The 22,149-nt window shown below is 48.1% G+C and overlaps 1 protein-coding gene across 5 annotated transcripts in view; it reads right to left on the bottom strand.

Annotated features, from left to right (window-relative positions):
- The window catches only part of FNIP1 (folliculin interacting protein 1), a 64,102-nt gene that overhangs the window by 26,713 nt on the left and 15,240 nt on the right, over positions 1 to 22,149 (bottom strand). For 2 of the 5 annotated variants that reach the window (XM_066977036.1, XM_066977037.1), the window contains exon 2: positions 8,163 to 8,289. In XM_066977036.1, coding sequence (XP_066833137.1) covers positions 8,163 to 8,289 — 127 coding nt within the window. Of the gene's footprint in view, positions 1 to 8,162; positions 8,290 to 8,584; positions 8,777 to 8,866; positions 8,984 to 15,551; positions 15,704 to 22,149 lie in introns of those variants that run through there. The other 3 variants (XM_013175832.3, XM_066977038.1, XM_066977039.1) reach the window with 3 other exon arrangements.

Below are 22,149 nucleotides of genomic sequence, written 5' to 3'. Positions count from 1 at the left end.
AATGATGGAGAAATGGTCCAAGGGGTGATTTCTGATGCGTGATTCAGACAGAAAGCACAGCAAAAAAGGGAGCTAGAAGGGCTCGGATGGAGCTGGAACTGAAACGTGGGATCATCCGGGTGTAGGAGTGTGACCCTACACACAAAACTTTATCAATACTGGCACTGGAGATGCTCCGCCAATGTTTTGTTCGAGATTCAAAAACCTTTATGATTTCACCTGTGAATCCCAGCAGCCCGAGCAGAATCAGCCCACGTTAATGCCATTTACAGCAGTATTAGGCAGCCCTCTGCACCCAGAGATCTCAAAGGACTGTTCGTATACTCATTAAACTTGGAAACACCCACGCAAGGTTGACATTATTTACATTTGCTAGTGTGCAGCACTGAGAGACAGAAATAGTCCACACCGCTTAAAATTACATAGTAACTCTGCCCTGAGACTTTCTCAATTAACATTTCCGATACAATCTCCCAACCGGTAAGAGCACGCTGGAAGCAAAGAACACCGCAAGCAAGGTTCAAAGGATTGACGGAAACACTGATGTGCCATTATGGGGCATAGCTTCATCTCCAGGCTCGCAAGTTTTCATCACGAGCTCCCACTTCAGGCAAAAACATAAGCATGTCTCAGTCTTTAATAGCTAGAAAAAAAAGGGCAGAATAGGGAAAGTGTGAAACACCCAGCTCATAAGGGTGTTAGCTTCGTGTCTCTGCTCCACAATCGGCCACACGTGTACAAGAAGAAGACTGCCCTGACTGCTGGGGAGGGCTGGCAGATTTTGATCAGGGACAGGATGAGGATCCCACAAGTCCAGCCCAGGCTGTGCAGGTTACTGCTCTGTCCGTTTGTCTTTTCCCCTTCTGCGTGGAACACCTTAGACACCAGGTGGCTTTTACTTGGCCCTAACCATGGGAAGATTTAGGCAAAGCAGCGGAAAATGTCCGGGATTATCGAGCTCCCCACTGCACTGCTGCTCCAATTATAGAGCTGCTGCCGCAGAGAGCCTGGAGGAGAAATGTGCAGACAGATCAGCAGATCGGTGGCAGAGGGGAAGGAAGCGTCCACCAGCCACCGAGTTCTGTGTTTTACTGCCACATACACCCCCCACAGTAGTATCCTCTCATTACAACACGCTGCGAGTACGTTGAATTCCTGCAATATGCGGATTTGCTAATGGCAAGTATCTGTGGCTGGAGCACAGTGCACAATGGCTGGAACATGTGAATGATAATCATATGACTGCAGTAGGAACTCGTGAACTAGAATTGCATTTTATCTCTGACACAAACAACAATGTCCTAGGCTAGGCAAGCATCATGTGATAAAACCACATAAGATCCACAGGGTTACAGAAGCTTTTGCAGGCAAACCACATTTCAGCTTGCATTTTCCATCAGATGTTGAAAGTTCCCTCTAAAAAGCTCCTATTGTGAGTGAGCTTCCTTGAGACTGTGAAGCCAGTAAGTGCATTTCTACAAGTGACAAATGTTCTGTGCACTACAAGAACAGGCTTAGTTTGCAAATTACTGACATTTAACTGATTTCTTTTCCTTTCCACTGCATTTTTCTGCACTGCAGCTTTCCCCAGATCCACTGGGGAGTCTGGTATCTTGAGGTAACAGCTGCCTAATCTAAATAGGAACCAGGAGAATAGTCACTTGGTATCTGCAGTGGTATTTATTGAACCAAGACTCCTGTGAGGAGTCTGTAAAGGTCAGGATCTATCAGATACTTAACTTTATGGAACCTCTCAAACAGTAAACCCCTCCTAAAATGCAAACCACTGGCAAACTTTGGTTGTTGTGCTGTTAAAAACTTACCATGTGCTCAAGAATAACCTGTTGGACAGTGAGATCAAGTACCTGCACTGCCCCTCTCCTCCACTGTCACTGACTCCAAAGGTCAATGCAACTTTAGGTGCAACCAATCTCAGGCTAGTACGCAACAAAGGAGTGGGGTTACTTGCATTCCAGCATAATATCTGAAACATATTCAAGCCAGGTTTCCAAAAACAAAGCGGCAACCTAATTATTTAAGAACTGTATAAGGAAAAATTTCAAAACTCTGGATTTTCTTTCCAAATATATAGTTGCAGCAAAGCAGCTCTCTAGGCACAGTGCTGCTGGAGTGCTCCGAAATGCACATTTTGCTGGAGAGCAGCACATCTGCTGGAAGGATGCTGCGGGCAGCTGCCGCTCCCGGCTGCCACGCTGCCTTCCCCGCTGCGGCCGTGCTCTTTGTTCCTTCTCTGCCAACTCTCTGCAGATACCGACAGCTCCAAAGACTTCCCGACAGGCACAGTTCTTACATTAGAGGTCATAATTTGCTGAGAGTCTTGGAGACCTACCAGGTAGTACTGAAGGTAACGTACAGCAAATTGCCTTTATAGTAAGGCAGGGTACGGAATAGGTTTCTTCCACGGTTCTGCTTCTGGAATCTCTTTTCTGCACCTCTATCAGCAAAGACCTTTAACTCCTTGCCACCGTGTCTATAAATTCCCCAGTGAGTGGAAAGAACATGCATGGTGCTGTGCACAGGAGGAGGAGGCAGAGGAATTTCCACCAAACAAGTTCTGGTTTGGGGATAATAAGACAGTGAAAAGGAGCCTGGTGCACTGAACTAAAACCAGGCTGCATGCATGTGTGTTAGGGGCTGTGAGTGACAGAAGGAAAGAGAAATGTCATCGTATGTTTTACACTCCTCTACCTCTCTGCAACAACCGGTGCTCAAATACCACTGTGGTGGTGGCGACAGAGAAATCCATGTATTCAAATAAAGCCACCATTCTTCGGGAACTCTGTACCCCATTTCTAGAGCACATTACTCAGCAAAGGGAACTTCACAAAGCTGAAAAATTACTCCAAAATTGATAAGTTAACTCCTTTGCTTTATTTTTTTGGTCTAAATGTGTAGTTAAATGTGTGCTTCTGTCTAGGACAAGAGAGTAGCCTGAACAGGCGCTCATTCTTTCCCTTTGAGTCCTGCTGTAAAAATCCAGGTATCTTTCTTAAAGGCAGCTCTCAAGCGCTGCTTTCTCACTATTTCCAGAGCTGCCAAGTTCCTCTATTTGTCACCGGTGAGTGAAAGAAGTAGAAGGACAAGCTGCTGCTCCCCCACTGGTGTTCTGTTTCTGTGCAGAGAACAGGCAGAGCTAAGGTGGCAGGGCTCCGTCTCCGCTGCTTACAGCTGGGGGCTTTGTCTGCTGGCCCTGACTCGCTGGAAACCTGTCCACAGGGAGCGAGATAGAGACCGGAGTCTTGATTTCACACAACTCACCTAAAAGCAAAGGGCTGGCTATCCGATTACTAATCCCTCAAAGCAATTTACTGCTCACCATTTATCCAGCACTGGAGTGTATTAGAACACGTGGCTAATCCCCGCTTGTTTAAAACAGCATGCCATTTTTCTGCTTTGGGATAAATGTGACATTTGGAGTGAAAGAAATTGCCGCAGTAGGAGATCAAATATCATATGACCTTTCAGTTATATTATCCCAAAGATAAAGACAACTAGGTTACATGGCAAAACGAACTTTTTGCTCTCCAAATCCAAACCCACTTTTTTTTATGGTTGTACCTCCAGATCTCAAAGCGTGCACCCCTGGCCCTCTCTCTCGCTCTCTCACTTTCACTTCTTCCAAACAAACAGCTTCTGAAAATCGTCTTCTGTCGCTGCATCCTGGAAACAAGCCACGGCCCTTTTCCGATTCATTGTCTTTCCCCCTTCCCAGCCAAACCACTCCAGCTCTGGATGTGAACTCAGCACAGTGCACAGCTTGCCTCTTGCTTTCTTTTCTCCCTCCTCTTCCCCTTCCTCATGGTCCCTCTGAACCCCTTCTTCCACACTTTCCTCTAGGCTGATCTTTAGACATAGGAGATCTTTCAGCTCCTTACATGTCAACCGGCACCTCTCTTCAGTCAGATCCCTGGCAGTAAAGCCACCTTGTTGTGGACAACACAAAAGGAAAACAAGCAGTTACACCGGACAGCTAGAAACCAACCCCGTCCTCAAACTCATTCAGTTTAAGGAAAACACCAAGGCAAGGCTCCCCTCCCAGCTTCGTTATTTACTCCGCACCTCTCCCGTGCGGACCATTCCTGGGGCATCCTTATCCCGTCTGAGTGGCAGCCCTTTGTTTCAGCTGTCTTTGCACCATTTCTATGACATGACCCGTGCACGCAGCAGCAGCAGCGCAGCGAAGTACACTAACAGCCTTCGCATGGGTTCGCGTGAGCAGTGGTTGGCTTCTTGGTTGAGAAGCCAAGCACTCAGGCAAGGGCCAGGAAACGCAGGGTGAGGGCTGAAAGCTCAGCACTGGCTGGGCCACCTGGTGCCTGCACCCCAAAGGAGTTGGCTGTCACGCTTGGCCTGAAATTCGGCCCTCGGAGTACCTGTGTTCACGCCTGCCATGGGCCTGAAAGCTGAGCACGGCCCAAGAGGGACGCACGTGTGCAGGGAGGTCTGGGCCGGCCCTTGCACGGACACGGGGAAGCGAGCAGGGAGGCGAGACGGGCGAGGGGGTACGTGTGAGCAGGAGGCAGGCGGGGAGACGTCACAGGAAAAAGAACAGACAAACAGAAGTGAGTCTCCCAGCAGAGACCAGTCACAGGCCGCAGTACTGTCACCTGCGAACCAAGTAATGCAGTCTCCTTAGGAACCAGACACTTGGCAGCACGAGGAACAGACACGGCCGCAGTTCCCTAGCGGAGGATTTGGAACAAACCCACCGGCTTGCAGCAGAGGTGCATCCCCATCCAGCGAGGCAGCCCCGGGGACGTGGATGTCTGGGTGGGGACCACGGCTGTGAGCAAGGGCGGCAGCAGCGCCCACTTCTCCTGTCACATGCTGCCCTCGTACACTCAGCATGCAAACGCCTGTGCTGAGACATCTGCTCATGATCTAGTGTCACAGGGCTGAAAAAGGCCGTCGATCTCTTACGGGATCCCCTGACAAAGCTAAAACAGGAGGGTTAGCTAATTTTCGGTTGTTTGTGAGGAAAGACGCAGCTGTCCAGGCGCTGCAGCAGGTATCTGCTTGCAGAGCCCGGCTCATCATTGGCCATCCCCTGAAAAGTGGGGGAAGAACCTCTTGTGCTTCGTACCAAAAAAGGTGTGGGGCTCGCAGAGGGGAATCTGCCTCCCTCCACATGCCAAGTGCCCACAGCTGCCGAGCGCGGCTCCGTCTGGGTGGAAATGCCTGGCACAGCCCTGGGCCAACATTCCCGGTGCCGAGTCACCAGGCGGCTTCGCAGCTTTGCTCGTCAAGCTTAACTCTATCGGGACCCAGGGAAAACATCACGTCTCTGCAGCGCGCGGCAGAGCATGGGCACCTGTTGTATCAGCGTCCCCGAAATGAGAAGAGTGCTTAACGAGCCCACTGGGAAGCAGGGTTATTTACTTGTCATTCTCTCTCCAGTCCTGAAGTCCTGGAAAGAGATGTATTTTACTGCTGCTACAGAGATTCTAAAATCAAAACTCCAGCAAATTTGCAATCTTCTAGAACTATTAAAATATTGTAACAGCAATACCAGGAACCTCTCAGCTGCCTTCTGTCTGTCTCTGCACAATAAGCTCTCGCCAAATTCTTGTTTACCTAATATTTAGCTTTATTGAAGACAAGAGGAGGCTGATTTAATGTCCAATGAAAACACAAAATCCTTATTTGTGTTATAATCACACGTCCCTCACAGAAAATCTAGACTCAGTAATGCTTTATTAATTAAAGCCTAGCTTGGCGTGAGCACAAACTCTGTGGTTTTTACTCCTCAAGAAGTTGAAGGCTAGTTTTATTTCTTTAAACGTCTGCCTCTGGACAAGTTTGCTCTAATGCTCCTTGAGTTTTATAACCAGACCTCCCCTTACGGAATTCAAATGACCGAGCCTTGGTGCACTGCACACACCTCCTGACACACACTGAGTTTTGATATGTAAAATATACAATAGAGAAAAGTGTATCGGATGTTGCTGCAGGCATATAATCGCTTTCAATCAGACACTTGTTACAGATCTCAGAAACAACAGAGGATAGGAACTGAAGAGCCCAGCTGCCAGCACGGAGCAAAATGGCATCCGCTCAGCTCTGTGCTCTAGACAAACTGGTCAGACTTTAACCAGAACAGCCTGGCCACCGCTGAGCACTCTCACAACCTCCCCCTGGGTGTGTTTGTAAATCCAGAGGTATAAATCACGGTAGGAAATGGGGGGCGGGGGGAGAAGATGCAGAAAGCGCTGCCCTTTGTGAGCCGCTAACAGATAGCCTTTCACAAGGGAGAGCGCCCGGCCCACACACGTCTTGCTGCAAAAGGGCAAGAGTGCCTTGGAATGTGCTTAGAGCCAAGATCGGGCTTTGTATAGGCAGGGTGTGTCTTTGCTAATGAAAATCATGATAAAGAACGAGAAAAATAAACAATGCGATTCCTTGAAAATGGCCAGTGTGTACTGCTAGCTGTGCAAGGCTGTACTCAGCTTGCAGCGAGCTGAGCCCAGGACTCGTGCACGTTTTCACCTGTATAACATTTCCACTATTGACAGTTTTGTTTCTTGAGGAAAGTTTTGCCTAACATTACATTATCGGAATGCTGCAGAAGGCACATACCATAGCAAGTAAAGGTTTTCAGTATACTTTCTTTCCAAGTCTCTTAGTAGCACAACAAAGAATGAAAACGTACCAACTTACCAGACACAACTAGGGGCGCTTCAAATACTCTGGGAACAGTCTTCCTCCACCAGCCTCACATACTCATATCAAAGGGAACGTGAACATAATTTATTCCCCCTCCCTGCCTTCCCCTTAATGAAGAAAATAAAGAGGAGATAATACGGATATTAGCTTCATTATCCGCTGTTTGTTCTGTTGCTACTGAGCTGCCACAGACAACTAACTGTGAAATAACACGCAACAATGAAGTTTGCAAGTTAACTGTGCAAGTACAGATCTATCTTACAGAGGCTTTGGGCTTTCAAGAAATCAATTGAAATATAGCAAGAGGGTTCATACTGCACAATGCCACTTTTATTAATGAAGAAATGGTAATAAGCAAAGCCAGCAATTCATCGCAATAAACCTCTTTAAAGATCTTCTTGAACATTTGTTCGACTTGCCTTACGTCACACATTCTTAAACAGAACTAGGAAATCAGGACCTCAATTCATGGTATAACTGTGCTAGCACAGGCACTGTGGAAGCCTGGAAGCTGGTGTCTTATGACACACAAATCGGCTCCCTGAGGTTAGGATATGTGGAAGGAGAAAGCTCAGAATCACAATGGGAAGCACAAGGCTGGCAGCATCCAGCAACGGGCTGGGGGAGTTTACAAAGCAGGATGAAGAACCTTCTTCTGGCTGTAATCCAATACCCAACACGAAAACCAGGGCTTGCAGGTAACGCGTTATTTTGTGTTCTCCTGCTTATGGAACCCAGTAGGTCCTAGGGTTAAAAGCAGCTGTGATCATAAATTCCATTTCACACAGTGCTCTCTGCTTGCAGAACTTAAAATGCTTTGCAAATGTTTGTAGAGATGGTGAAAGGGAAGTTCAAAGCAGTGAAATAAGTTGTCCAACCTCACACAACCACTTACAATAGCACTGTGGCTAGAAATTAATCCTCTGGCCAGAGCCCTTAGAAGGAAGTATCCTCCTCTGACTGCATCCATTACAGTTTCAATTAATAGATTACCATGCAAACCATGCCAAAAAAAAAAAAAAAGTTTTCAAGTAACTTTGTGTGAGAGCTGTCAGCAAAGCATGGGAACAACAGTTGGCAAAAGCTGACCAAACAGGACATGAGGACACGGGACCGGGAGGACTTTCTGACTCAGAACACAGATCCCGCAGCGGAAAGCGTCCATGTCATAAAAGCTTGTCAATAAACATCGGGTTATGCCCTGCCTCTGCCTCCTAGCATTGCCTGTTGCAGCCCCGCGGAAGAATCCTCCTCTTGGAAAGAGCAGAAAGTAGAGAGCACAGGAAGAAGAAGATCACTTCAGTATCTAAAGCTGTTAAGAGTGAAATCAGTGAAGCCTGAATAATTTGCAACTTCACAGGCATTTAAATATAGCCCTGCATAAAACCGATGTTAATATGGCTAAACCAGAACATTTGTACTTTATCAGTCTAATATTAAAAAATACAGAATACAGCCACGTAAATCGCAATACTCACCGACACCGAAACGTCCTCGATTTTTCTTTTAGCACTCGAGTCAAACAAGACATTCCGTCCTCTTCTCTCGCAGTCCTGATACACAATCAGTCGGATCTGACTTGGGTCAAACTCCGGCAAAGGCCAGCTTTAATTAAAAAACAGAACACCAGAAAGATCAAATTACTACAGCTCTTCAATACACTGTTCTTTCTACATTATTTCTATATCCAACTTTATTAAAACATAATATCCGGCAAGTGCAATGTCATTTCATCAAACGCTTTGATCCTGTAGCCAGAATTGTGCCTTTTTGATTTTTTTTCCCCTACACTTGCAAGTAGCCAAATTACAGTGGCATAAAGGGCACCACTCTGCTACAGCCACTGCACGACGACGCATGCAGCGTTATAGCTCTCGTGCTCTGTCTTGTGGTACTTAACGTTTTCCTCAAGTTCCAGGTTCCTGAAGTCAAAGCCAAAGCCATAGGAGAACTGCAGTAACACACACGTATGGAACTAACTGAAGAGTTATAAACGACACTGAGACCAGGATATATCTGTCACGATGCATGAACAGACAACCACGCATAGCTTGGACCTGACTACGCTCAGGTCCTTGCTATATTCAGAGTCAGAAATAATCTCCACTTAAGCCACCGTGATTCAAGGCCGTGTTACTGCCCGGGTCAGCAGAACACCCGCAGCAGCCCTCTTCTAACACACCTATTCCCAAACCGCTCCGCAGCCAGTAACGTGGAGCGGGGCTCTCCCGAGCCTCTGCCTTCCCTCATGCCGCTGACTTTGGAGGAGCTCTGCAAAGGGAGAACTGGCAGGGCTCAGGCTTAGCTAGCGCGGCATACGCTCACTTTTATAGCTGCACTGTAGCCATCATCTTCAATTTCTAAGGTCCAGAACAAATGGCCTTCTATTCTAAGCAGAACGGAAAAGGACACGCGTTGTGACACCAGAGGGTATGTTTACAAACAAACAACAAAAACAGTAATAGTAAAAAAAAAAATAATCATCCCCCAAATATTGCCAACCAGCCCAGCAAGTGTTATTACGCTTGGGCCTGGGAATTCATTTTCACTCCTACCTGCTCGGTGCTTGGCAGACAGGAAACAAGATGCCTGCTCTGTCCACGAAACCAGGCGGAATCACCTTTCAGCTACTTACGAGCAATTTCCTAGATCAAGTGAAATTCTATCTTGCTTATCCTTGGCTTTTAGGCAAGCAGCGCTAGCACGAAACACCAAGAAGTGAGAAATGAGAACCTGGAACTTTCCAGCCACTAACGAAGGATACCGGCTCCAAGTTTACAAGAAGGAGCAAAAGACTTTCAGCAAAAAGACTCCCGTTAATGAGAATACAGAGTAAAGTAATCTTGGGATCCTAGACTCCAAGACCACGGTAAATTTACTCTCCTCTGTCCTTCTAATTCACCAAGCAAAGTTTTGTTCTCTGCGCCCATGCCTCACGTCATCACTACGCTAATGATGATTTATAGCCAACAACTTCTACAATAGGTCACAGCAGAGAATCAATCTGACTGCCAAAGCCACAGATGCCCATCAGAAGTTTTTAAGACTGCCCGAGATAAATTCACAGGCCTTACAACTAGAGTAGTCCCGGCTAGGTGAAACTAAGCACCACTACATACAGTTACTCAGCCCCGAGAGAGGAAATCCATTTCCTAATCCTCTCAGCCCCACCATTTAGCAACAGAAGAGAAAAAAACAGAAGCTGCAGAGAAGACAGTGTGCAACAAATGTCCAAAGCAACTTATTACAAGAAAAATGCTTGAGCAACTGGAAACTGAAATAACTCTGTTTAGCTTTGGGGGCAAAGAGCCCTGCACCCTCTGCCTGGGCACCGAAAGCACTGTCTGCAGAGGGACACGGCCGCACGAAGAGCTGACCGCCACGATCCGAGCAAACTGAACCAAAACCCAAGCACGATGGCGTGCTCAGAGCAGAGCTTACGTTTAGCAGGGACCCCTGCTAGCGAGCCCCACCTTGCATTTCAGCAAACGTAAGAAAAACCAACTCCACGCTGCGTGAGGCGTACTTGAGCGGCTGGATGGCAGCAGAGCTGGGGAGGGCTCCTCGGAGAGCCTGAGACGGAGGCGCATGAGGCTGCCGGCTAACCTGGCTTCCCGGGGGAGCCATCTCCTCCTATTCGGCTGAAATTAAGAGGCCTGGAAACTCATCGCTCGAGATAAGCCACCGGGGGTCCTATAAAGAAGCGGTACACGACAGCAATAACAAACCGCTTGCCAAAAAGGTACTGCCACTTGCTCCACCCTTGCAGAACATTTGAGTTTCCTTCACCCTCGGACAAAGGCCTGTCTTCCATTACCTCGTACTTCTGATATTTGACTTTGAAATTACTGGCAAAGAAGGGCAGTAGCTGTTCCAGATCTTAGGGAAGTCTACTTATAAAAAGCTCCAAGAGCAGATTACACACCAAGAGGAGAGAAAGCTAAATATAAAACCCTTGCTGTATTCGGAAACATATTTGATCAAGGTAACAAGAGCTTGTTTACTTCTCAGCTTCTTCACATGACATTTCAACTTTCTCTAGACAAGTATTTAGCAGATATTTTAAATCACAATTTGTGATAATTCCAAATCGCCGCTATCTCTGTTACATAACACGGCCCTCAAGCACATTGCAGCCTTGCAAAAACATTCCCTGGCAATAGTGGGCCACTTCCCAAAGCAGCAGAAACTTTGAGAGAGCTGGGGGAAAGTTCATTCAGACAGACGGTAAACACGGGCAGCCTGGCACCTCCGACTCGCCCCGACCACCTCGCGGCGAGGCACATTTTGGGAGGAAACGGAACACGGAGCAGCTTTGCTTTGGCTGTCAGCAGCCTGAAAGCACCGTTAAGCTCGCTATCTGGACAGATTATCCCCAGAAACGTACAGATTCCTGCGTGCAATACGCAGGGCACGTTCTCAAAACAAATAGAACAGGGCAAAACTCCAGCGCTGCTCTTCAGCCTGATGGAAACTGACCTACATCTTCTGAATATAATTAGTTGTGTTTATAAATGGAAACTAACTTTGACATTTAGCTGATGTTTTCTCGAGATTCTTGCAGAAATCTAGGAGCTGGAGAATCAAATGTTCCAGTAATGCTAAGGAAAGGTGAGCCTCCACCTCCCGTGCTGTTCTGGATATAACAGCTGTCTTAACGAGGAGCTTTTCCTGCATCACCTGCCTGTTGTTGCGTGGTCTTTCCTTGGAACTGACTACATCCAAAAAAATAAATTTCACCCTTTTCACCAGTGCCTTTGCCACAAAGTTAGCGCTGTGAGGGCAGAAATTGCAATAAATCATTTCTGAGCAGGCCCATATAGATATTCAGAAATACCTATATGAATAGAACGGGGTACGAATCAATAACATGTAAATGTTGGGTGGGATGTTTCAGAAGCTGATCATGTAGAAACCAGATGTCCCAGCCCCAGGCGTGGTGGAGGTTGGAGGCACCTCTGGGTGCCCCTTGCCCAGCCCCGTTTGCCCAGCCCGCGTCCACGCGGCTGCTGGAGACCCCGAGGAGGGGACCCCGGCACCTCTCTGGGTACTGCACCGGGGCTCCGGCACCCGCAGAGCACAGAAGCGCTGCCTGGTGTTTGGGGAACCCCCTGTGCTCCGGTCTGTGCCCTCCTGTCCTGGCTCTGGGCACCCTGAGACGGGCCTGGCTTTGTCTTCTGCATCCCCTCCCCTCATGTATTTGTATGGATCCATAGAATCTCTTAACATCTGAAAAAAAAATGCAAAGGAGACTAAATTCAGAGAATTACCCAAGGCTGGTTGGATTCTGGGTTGAATACTTGGCTCTGCCGAGAGATGTCACACCAACAGAGTGAGTTTGGCTGGAAACTGCTGTAATCAAGTCATGTATGTAGCTAAAATGGATCACAAAAAAACTGGAAGGCCAGGGCCCCTTCCCTCCCATGTCACGGCTGCACAGACACTAACGCAAGCACAAAGCACGGAGGGAGAGGAATAACTGGGGACAGGAGAGCAAACTTCCACGGGACTAGCAAGGAAATTATTAGAAACTAACAATAATGAAACCAAGGCCTAAAAAATGCTATTTTAATGCCCGCTCACGCTTATGCCCTACTATTGGTCAGCTCTTATCTCTCTTTGGCCCCGCTTTGCTCTCCTGTCTTTTTGCACCTAACCTCCAGGAGTGTCTGCAGATTACATGAGCAGATCCTTTACACGTTCCGCGACATCTCCACGAGTCGCACGGCAATCCAACTGCCAGTTCTCCCCAAGGATGGATTTTTTGATGCATCCAGTTCCTGGAATTTATTACTGCCATAGACATTTGTCAGCAAGAGGTAACTGAATGGCTTTAAACTGATACTACTACACTCCGGGCAAGTTTTAATAGATGAAAAAGCAGACACAGAAATCCCTCGTTACCACGCCACCAATTAAAATACGAGGTTTTTGCCTGTAATGGAAAACAAGTACATTCCTTCCTCCTTGCCTCCACTACAACATGAACAGCGCTTTTTCATTAAAATAAGGGTGTAGTTTAATACTATTTCTCCTTCTGCTCAAGACTTAACTTTTGAAGCTATTTCATATTAACACAACTTAGGTAGTATCTGATTACTTCTTTAACAATTAACACAGATATTTTAGAATGCTGAAAGAACAACTGAAGCAAACTGATCAAAATATTAATCAGACAGGAATTGTAGAAGAGTTTTCTAAAAAGTAAAATTGCTCAAAACAAGACCCTGACTAATCATTGAAAAAGTAAGTTGCAACTATCTAACTATTGTTTTCCTACATCATGTTACCCATAGTTATAAAAATTGCCTGGTGATGAATCACTTCAAACTATTTTTAAACGCATCTACGCAAATGATATTTATAGTTTATGCTAGCTTATCTGTTCTGCATGTTTTTCATGTTAGCACCTTTTTAAAAGGCTGACAGGGACGGCCATGGCAGAGCGGACAGCAGGTCTACCTTGTCCGCGCCCCCCTCGTGGGCTGGGCCCAGCAAACCAGCAATAGTAAAACACTATGTGGAAGGAAATGCTTTCCTTCACTCCTCTCCGATGAGCAGCCGAAGAGAGGTCCAGGGATCTGAGAGCTTATCTGGAACACCTGCACATGATGGTCTTCACCTCTGCTGTTACGGCGGTGCTTAGACCCAGGCAACTTCCACATAAGCACCCTTGTGTTGAAGAGCTTCCACTGGAAACAGGAGCCTGCTCCAAGACGTGCACTGGGACACTTCAGATGCAGATTATCCGCGAGTTCCGCAGATGCTTACACACACAGAAGCACGCTCACTCGCACGTATACGGCCTGGTAGCGTATAGGATCCTGCGGCTGCTTTGTTAAAGGGAAGGTGAATGGAAGCATGAGGCAAACGGCCCTTGTCTAGCCCAACCACCGCACCATACAACTCTCACCTCTGAGATGCCTTCTGCAAGGGATTCCCTTCTTCTGCCCAAATTCCTCCGCACATTGCTAGTATCTGCTACTGGAATTTTTTCTTTGAGAAGATGCAATGAAAGTTGAGTCTATAGGACACGCAGGGAGGGTATTCTATACAATTTAATACCTTCTTATGCATTTCAATAATTCCCTTATTATTTGACCATGATTAAACAAAGACAACAGTGTAGATCTTTCTGAAAGAGTGCAACTAGATTGAAACCAAAGAGAACAGCAATGTATGGCAAGTTAACGATGCTTCCAGCTTTGGAAGACCATTCATCAACAGAGTGTTTTTTTTAAAGAGGCATGGGCAAGTTATTTATTTTTTAATAGGAGCACCTGAGATGCAGAAGAACATTATCAGGATTCACGTGATAAGGACGATCCAGACTGCATCGCTAATTTGCAAAGCTGGCATTTTCAGTGAGAGATTCCATGTAATTGCTAGTGACATAACATGGCCATAAGGCTGGGAGGAGGAAGGAGATCCCTACGCTAGAGAAACCGCGGGCGTATACTTAGAAAAAAATTTTGCAAGATAATTGTCTTTATAAGAGCTGAGGTCACTCCAGGGTGTTGTGGTGAATGCCTGCTGATTCTGCAGGGAAAGCTGGTGTTTGTGACTTGACCAAGGCCACTGCGGGAGCCTGTGACAACTGATTGTGAAGGAGCTTACCGAGCACTTCGGGTGACGCTGCCCTCTATCACTCTGACCTCAGCCGGGGTTTCGCAAAAGTCAAAGGATCTGTCTCTGGGTAGCCTGGGAGAGCTGACAGACAGAGGATCGCCTCAGGGACAACCGCTCACCACTAGTGCCTGCTTTCATTGAGGATGTTTTTACGGTTTAGCACAAGGAAATAATGTTTCTATGAAAAATTAAAAAAGAAAAAAGAAAAAAGAATCCAAGCCACCTCCTTGCCATTTCTTGAAGGAAGGGTGAGGCGTCCACAGGCATCGTCGCACTGCAGAGGTCAGCTCTATGCTAACGTCTATAAATCTGTCTCATTCAGTTACCAGCTTAGCAATCCTCACCTTGAATAGCTGCACTACTTGAGATCCAGGAAACTTCTGCTGCTTGTGCTAAGCACCCTTTGTACACTAGGCACAGTCAGTCAGCCAGATATTTCACACTCGGTGTAAGAAACTTGGACCTAAACGGCAACTGGCTTCCATGGTCCCTGGCTCTGTCCAGTCCTGTAGCTGTATATGAAGCCGACTTCAGTTTGTTTTCATTTTTTCTCCCCCTCTACTAAGTCACTCGGCTCTCATTAAGATACTTAATTTATACTCTAAAGTCTAATACACGAGCCAGATGTCTTTCCACAAGCAAAAAGGCACAATATATACAGGTTAGGTGCAGTCTAGTCAACACATTAATCATAACCTGCAGCGTGATATCGAAAATAAGTAGGCTGGAAGTTTTGTTAAAGGTGTGTAACACGTTCAGGAACTCTGCAACTTACACGGCTTCAGAACTGACAGTCAATCTTAGTAACTCGATAAAAGATTTCGGGGACTATTTCATGCGTGTCGTTCAAAAAGCACCTGTCCGGTTTCCAGATGATTTAGGCACATACACGTGTGCAAACATACGCACGTACGCAAACACAGGCTCTTGCTCTCCTGAAATTCAGTATAAATTTCAGTAAAATTATTTTAGTAGAAGACAAACGAGAAACACTTCCTTTCGGTTAAATGCACTAGCGTTACACACCGGGTTTTACGTTATTCATCGCGCTCCCTTCTGCAGAACTGCAAGGCAAGAACCCACTGAGGGCAATAACCCCCCCTCGGGGCACTGGGCACGCAGCTGTGGGCAGCAGCACTAATCCCCCAGGCTCCCGCAGCCTCACACCTCGGGAAAAGCCTCGCTCTTTCCTCCCCACCAAGCCACGAACCCTCCAAAGAGCCGCGCGGCGACCGTACCTGGGCAGCATCGCTGTACCCCCTGGGTCCCCGCCGCTCGGGGCAGTGCCGTGCCGCGTCCTGCCGAGCCGTGCCGAGCCGATCCGAGCCGTGCCGAGCCCGGCCAGCAGCGGCCGCCAGCCCCGGCCGGGCTCCCGGCGCCGCGGGGCCGGCGGCCCTCAGGCAGCCTCCCGGCAGCCGCCCCGCCCCGCCCCGCCCCGCCCGGCCCGGCCCGGCCCCTCAGGGGCCCCGCGGCTGCTGCGGGCCAAGGTGGAGGGGGGGGCTCGGTGAGCCGAGGGAGCGGGGCGATAGCGCCCAGAGGGGGCTCCCGGCCCTCCAGGGCTGCACGCGAGGCCTCCCCTGGGCCCGCTGCCAGCCCGCGGCCTTTCTCCTCACGGTGTGGGCAGCGGGGAAGGAGCAGGGCGTGTGAAAAGCCATGTGCGTCAAAGCGGGCAGCGCCCATCTCGGGCGTACGTGGGGCTAACCGCCCGCCTTACGCCTTCTGTGTCCTCTTCAGACGACGACCGACAAATGGATACAGGCAGGCGACCAGCACCACAGCTCCCGCTTCCCTTCCTTCTCAGCATCTGACGCCCCACCGGCTTCACCAGCGCTGCAGACACAGGGGCAGCGAGAGACCCACGGCTCTCCTGTTCCCAACGCTAAGTGTGGGGCTACGGACGGCACGCAGCGGCTGAGCCGATGCCCTGGGCCATACACTCCGGCCCCAAAACCCAGCAATGCCAGCACCCCAGGTGCTGTCCCCCCGGCCACCGAGCTCCTCTCCTGCTGCACATCCCCTGGGCTCAGGCTGTGAGAGGTCCCTAACCTACCGGCACCACGGGAGTCTTGCCCTTGCCTTTTCCGTGGCGGTAATATTTTTGTCTTTGGTGCTGTGCGAGGGTTTTGACACAAAAGCAGTGAAACTACGACATGGAGACTTGGTTCCAAAGCCAGAACTATGATCTGCTGCGAGCACAGGTGTTTCAGGGGAAATTCCTTGTTTAGAAACAAAGTGTGGAGACCTTGATCCCACAAGGACGGACACCACAGACTTGGCTTTTCGTGTGTGAGTAGTGCCAGGGAATTCACTGGGATTACTCACATGAGTAGGGCTAAGCATGTGCGTGACTGCAGGACCCATGCCTTAAAGCCAAGCCTTGCCTTTAAAGCTTAAAATGCCAAGCCTTGGGACCTGGAAGCAATAGCATTTGACCTCCGTCTGCTACCTCCTTGGTGCAGCGAAAGGAATGCGCTGTACACAGAAGCCTCCTTTACCTGTGTGGCAAGCGCACTGCGCTCTAAAGGTTACTGATGTCAAAAGTGACCTTTTTCTTAGGGATGCAATAGTGAGAAGTTCAGTGTGATATATTATGTAAACATTTATTTACAGGAGTAACATCTAAAGTTTCCATTTTACCTCAGGGTAACCCGATGCGCACTGAAGACAAGTGCTTTGAAAGCAGACCCAGCCTCCATCCAACAACTGACCAAGAAAAATTGTTGGAAGGAATTCCTGCTCCAACCCAGCCGCAAGGCCGACGGGCAGCGAGCAGGGCTTCAGCCTCAGCCACATCAGCGAACATTTATCGCTGGGGGAAGGACTGGTGCTGCTCAGAGCTGCTCCACCCCCGCACCCAAAAAATAGGCAGCCCTTTTTAAGACCAGATGTGCACCACGCGCTCCTCCAGGTGAGCGCCCAGGCAGAGCAAACCTCCTGGTCGCCGAGCTGGACCAGGGGAGAGACCTGCTCAGAAACACCTGATGCTAAGTCTCTGAGGACAGGGAGATTTTCTGGGCACACCTGGAGGTACGTAAAGTATTTCAAAGCTGCGTCCAAGCCTGCACTCAGATCCTAGACTAGGATCTGAGGTGGTGGCTCCTTATTAAACATAAGCCAAAATCCTCAAAACTGCACGGAAGAAAAAAAAAAAGTTACTTTCTTCATTTTATCCACAGGCATTTCTGAAAACTTAATTTAAAACTACAGCAAAGGCTCATATGCAACTTTTGGGTATAAATCAACTGTTTTTAAAGTCAGCAGGCAACAGTTTGCTCCAACCACAGGCTAAAAAAGTAATGAAATGATTCATTTTTGTTCTCTGCTGCCTTAACAAGTTTTCTTAGTCTTTCTCCTGAAAGAAGGCTTCCCTCACACATGTTGTAAAAGCACACAACAAAGAACCAGTAACTAAGCCAAGAAATGTTTATTGCTTAGTAATGCATGAAGATAGGAGCTAGAAGCCACACCAGACAAAAAGAGAGAAAACCAATTAGGAGTTTATTTGAAATCTGACTAGAAATACTTGGATACCATTTCTCTACAAATATTTGCCTTAGTAGAATTACCACTGAGCTAGACTTTAAAAAAATGTGCTTTCTGTGCATTTTTGTATCCCTGCAAAAAAAATAAAATTCCACTGAATTCCTCAGCACCGGAGAGGAAGAAGAGTGGCCAGCATTAAAGCACAACCCCTCTGTATACGTACCTGCACATACCACAGATAGGCACACACAAACACAAGCCCAGGCAAAGGTCAGTAAGAGCCAATACGACAACAAAGAGCACTGCAAGTAGTCCATAGGTTTTTCAAAATCTAGACATGATTCTCTTTAAAGCAAATCAGATTTTAAAGAAACGAAGTGCTTTTGATATGCGATTTAAAAACAAGCAAACAAGCACACACACAACACCGGAGCAAAGCTTATAAACTCTCTACCCGCAGGATTCTCACTAGCATCAGGTCTCATGACTGGGATAAACTGTCTTTACGGGAGGCATAAAGGAGCATCAGCATAAATACAGATCTGTCTCGGAGCATTCCTGGAGGGTGCGATACGGAACAGTTCTTTCTTTTAAGAATGTGGATACTGAGACCTCAGCAGCTTGACCGTCCCTTTACTGTTGTAATTTTTCAAGTCATGATAAAAGATGCTTAAAATAAAAATAACTAGCAGAGTAAAAACCTGATGCACGGTTAAGCTACTGGAACATTGGTGTTTGTTTTGTATCACATTTCCAATTGCCATCTCCTATAAATAAGACACCAAACAAACCTCCATAATACCAACTGGTACTGCAAGACAACAGGGCATTTTCCCCCCGCCGAACAGATCTGGTATTGTGCACCCTCGGGTGCGCAGAGCAGAATAATCTTTCACTGCAGCTATTAAAAATAAATAGTTCAGCATTGTGTGTGTCTAATGAAAAGCCGGGGAGAAAATAGACGCAATACACATTTCTCCTGATGCACACAAGTAGCTGTTGGAAATAAATAATTTTCTGAAATCTCCCAGCGTTGCCCGGGCTAGCAGAGGAGGGCTCTGGGGGAAGTCCCCCCTTCCTCCCCTAGCTGTGCTGTGGGATTCTGGAGATGTCAAAATAGGTTTTTCAGTCTTTAAATCCAGACATAAAACTAACTTTTGTTTTCTACCCCCTCTTCAAAACACAGATGACAGCACGACACCGGGTGACGCGCAGCACCTAGCTTTGCCTGACACGTGGGAGTTTCCAGCAGACAACGAGGCGCGCGTCACGCAAGAAAACCTGCCTCTGTGCCGCACGAGACACCTGATGCAACAAGAGCACCTTGGTTAACAATCCTAATATTCCCATTTTTAATACACAAACATTGAATTCTCTGTATTTATCTTCAGCCCGAAGTCTTTAAGGCTTGTATTTTCTTCCTAGCAACTGTAAGGACTATGGCAGTTTTTGTTTCTTTTTACACACATGAAAACTTGAGGTTCTCACTGCGTTATTTCAGAATGAGACACAACACAAAGCTCTAAGGTGCACACACAAATTACTGACGTGCTCCAGCTATGCCTGACACACCACGCGGTTCCTGCTCCAACGCTGAGTTTAATTTAACACGTTTAAACGGCCGTTTTTAAAATCAGACAGATGTCTCAAGAAATAAGGGACTTCTGCATTCTAGCTTTTTAGCCTTCAAACGGCCGCTTTTTATTTTATTTTCTCGATGCTTTTCAAGCCAGGGGCTGGGCAGCTGTGCCCAGGTGGGCGAGCGGGGCCGGGTGCTGCTGTGCCCACGGTCCCCAGGGCAGCTCCCGGCTCCCGCTGGCCCCAGGACAGCCCCGAGCCCCCCGGCCTCGCAGGCCGGGATGACCCCTGGTGGATAGCTTCAGCTGGGAATACGGCACCCCACAAACACCCAAGCAGCCACCGCTGCCTCGGTGCCAGGGCACAACGGCAATAACTCCACTGTGGACCAGGGTGTGGGTGGCACGGCCCAGCCAGCCCCATACAGAAGCCCAGAAGCCCACTACGGGGTCGGGGTGGCGGTGGCCCTCTGCTCGTGGTGCTTAGGGCACCCTGCTGTACTTGTTGCCTGAGCTTTTACGGGGAAGCATCGCCTCGGTGGTGAAAGTAATAGAGCCTGAACAGGCAGCGCGGGGCTTGGAGCGCTCCTTGGCGGTAGTCCACCTCCGCGTAATTGATTAAGGCGGCTGCACTTGTGACTGAGTGAGAATTGAGAGCCCAATAAATCTCCAGATAAGTATTTGCTGCTCAGATGTGGAAAGCGACTCTTAAGGACCCTTTGTAACTTGCTGCAAACAGAGGAATTACAACTGATGTTGAAAACATCCAGAAACCTCCCCGACCACTCAGGACAGCTTACTGCACTCCCTCGTGCAGCAATCGCGTTTTCAGATACAGCAGCAGGAGCGTGAAACGTGCAAGGACCTCAATTCTAAGCCTTCAGCTCAGTCATCCCCAGCCCAAACTCGAATCATTCGCATTTCTCAGAAATTTTGTCCAGTGCTTCCAAGTGTTCTCTTTCCCCTACGCCAGCTCTCATTTATCTGCACAGACAGCACCGCTTTCTCTAAGGTTTATGTGAGCTTTTTTTCTTTAAAAAAGAAGAAAAAGAAAAAAGCAAAAAGCTGCAGCTGTTCAGGGTTCCTCAGAGAAGAAGGCAGACAGATGTGAGTAGTTATTCTCCACGGATTCACAACGATCAGTGCATGAGCAGCATTTTACTCTGTCCCTCATGTGACTGTTTAATTAGGTGTTGATTCACTCAGTCATGAGACACAAGGAAACAGGGCTGCAAGCCCTAACGTCAAAGGAAAAGTAATGCCTGTTCTGCCAGTTTCTGTATTAGCAAAGCACAAAGGGGACATCCAGTTCTGAAAAGCAAAACTCATGTTTCCTTGCCCATATGCCAAACCATCGAATCACTTCAACCCTTCCGCATGAAAAAGAAAATACACTGAGCTACGCTGGAGGAAGCTGCTTGCAGAGCCCCCATTTTTCCCCCCCAGGAGAGCCGAGACCAGGCTGAACGCCTGCGCTACAAGCTTGGAGCTGAGCAAGCCCTGCAAGCAGGGTGCGCCCTTGTCTGGTGATCCAGGTCCAAGCTTCGGGACACAATGCCTGCCTTTTTTTTTTTTTTTTTTTTTAAAGGAATATTAGCCATTTTGCTGTGCCTTCCTTCCCAGCTGCAACACTATTTCTTATTACCAAAGAGCTTTTCTGTTATGGGGTCCGGTTGCCACAGCAACAGGCTTTTAAAAATATCAAAGAAATTTTCAGCACATGGTAAACCAATTTCTCAAACTCCGTGTATTTGTAATAGGAAAAGCTGGAGGACAATTATTTATATGAACTCAGTCCAACTGAAGCTTGATGTACGGATAATCCCCAAATACTGCTTTCAGCCTAAAGCCTGGGTTTGCACGTTGGACTTCGGCTTGTTATGTTACCAGGTCGCTAACAGAGTCACATAAAATCATCAAAGATGATCATTTTTCCAGCAAAGGCTACCTTTCATCAACTCGGTGTGTCACCAAAACGCGTTAAATGCCAGAAGCTTTCCTCCCAAAGAACATGACATTAACCCTTCAGTCTGGAACATTTTCAATGTTGTGTTCGCAGTCTTACCCTCACTTGGGTAGATCTTTCTCCAAAAAAAAATAAAAATTAGGCCCTGGATCAGCAACTTATTTAAAACACATGCCTAATGCTAAGCACATGAGCGGCTGCGTTGGGAGCAACGAAACTCCTCACGTACTTAAAGCAAAGCACATGGCTGGAGCGGAGCGCTGACTCAGTCCTACTCCCCCCTCGGATTTCACCAAAACCCCATCTCGGTTACACGGGAACAACTGCAAAAAGGAGGCAGAGGGTAACTGTACAAAGCAGCGTAACAAACCAGTGCTTGTGGAAGGAAATCCCAGTGTGTTTACGTGGCGCACCATTACCTAGAGCTGGGTAAAGCCACCAGTGCTAGCCTGTGCCACTCCCGGGAGCCAGGCACTGGGACACCACCGGGACAGCCGTGCCGCTGGTGACCCAGGCATCCTCGAACACCGACAGAAAGCCCGTCGCGATGCCTGGCCCAGGCCTGCAGCTCCAGTTTCTTGCTCCAGGGACAGCTCCGCGCCGGGGAGCCCTTAGCCAGGCTCCTCTGCTAACCCCGCCGCACTTCAAGGCGAGTGCCAGGCCGACGCAGAGGCAACCAAGCAGGACAGCGGGAACACCTTCACGCCCAGGAGGGGCAGGGAGCAGCCACACGGAGGGCATCGTCCTGCAGGAGATGTGCTGCTCTCCGGGAGAGGAGCCTGCTCTGGCTCGGCTCCCGCTCGTGGCCGG

The sequence above is a fragment of the Anser cygnoides genome, chromosome 14, assembly GCF_040182565.1.
Source record: "Anser cygnoides isolate HZ-2024a breed goose chromosome 14, Taihu_goose_T2T_genome, whole genome shotgun sequence".
NCBI classification, from domain to species: Eukaryota; Metazoa; Chordata; class Aves; order Anseriformes; family Anatidae; genus Anser; species Anser cygnoides.
The sequence above is the reverse complement of the archived record's forward strand: the minus strand, read 5'-3'. Positions and strand labels throughout refer to the sequence as shown.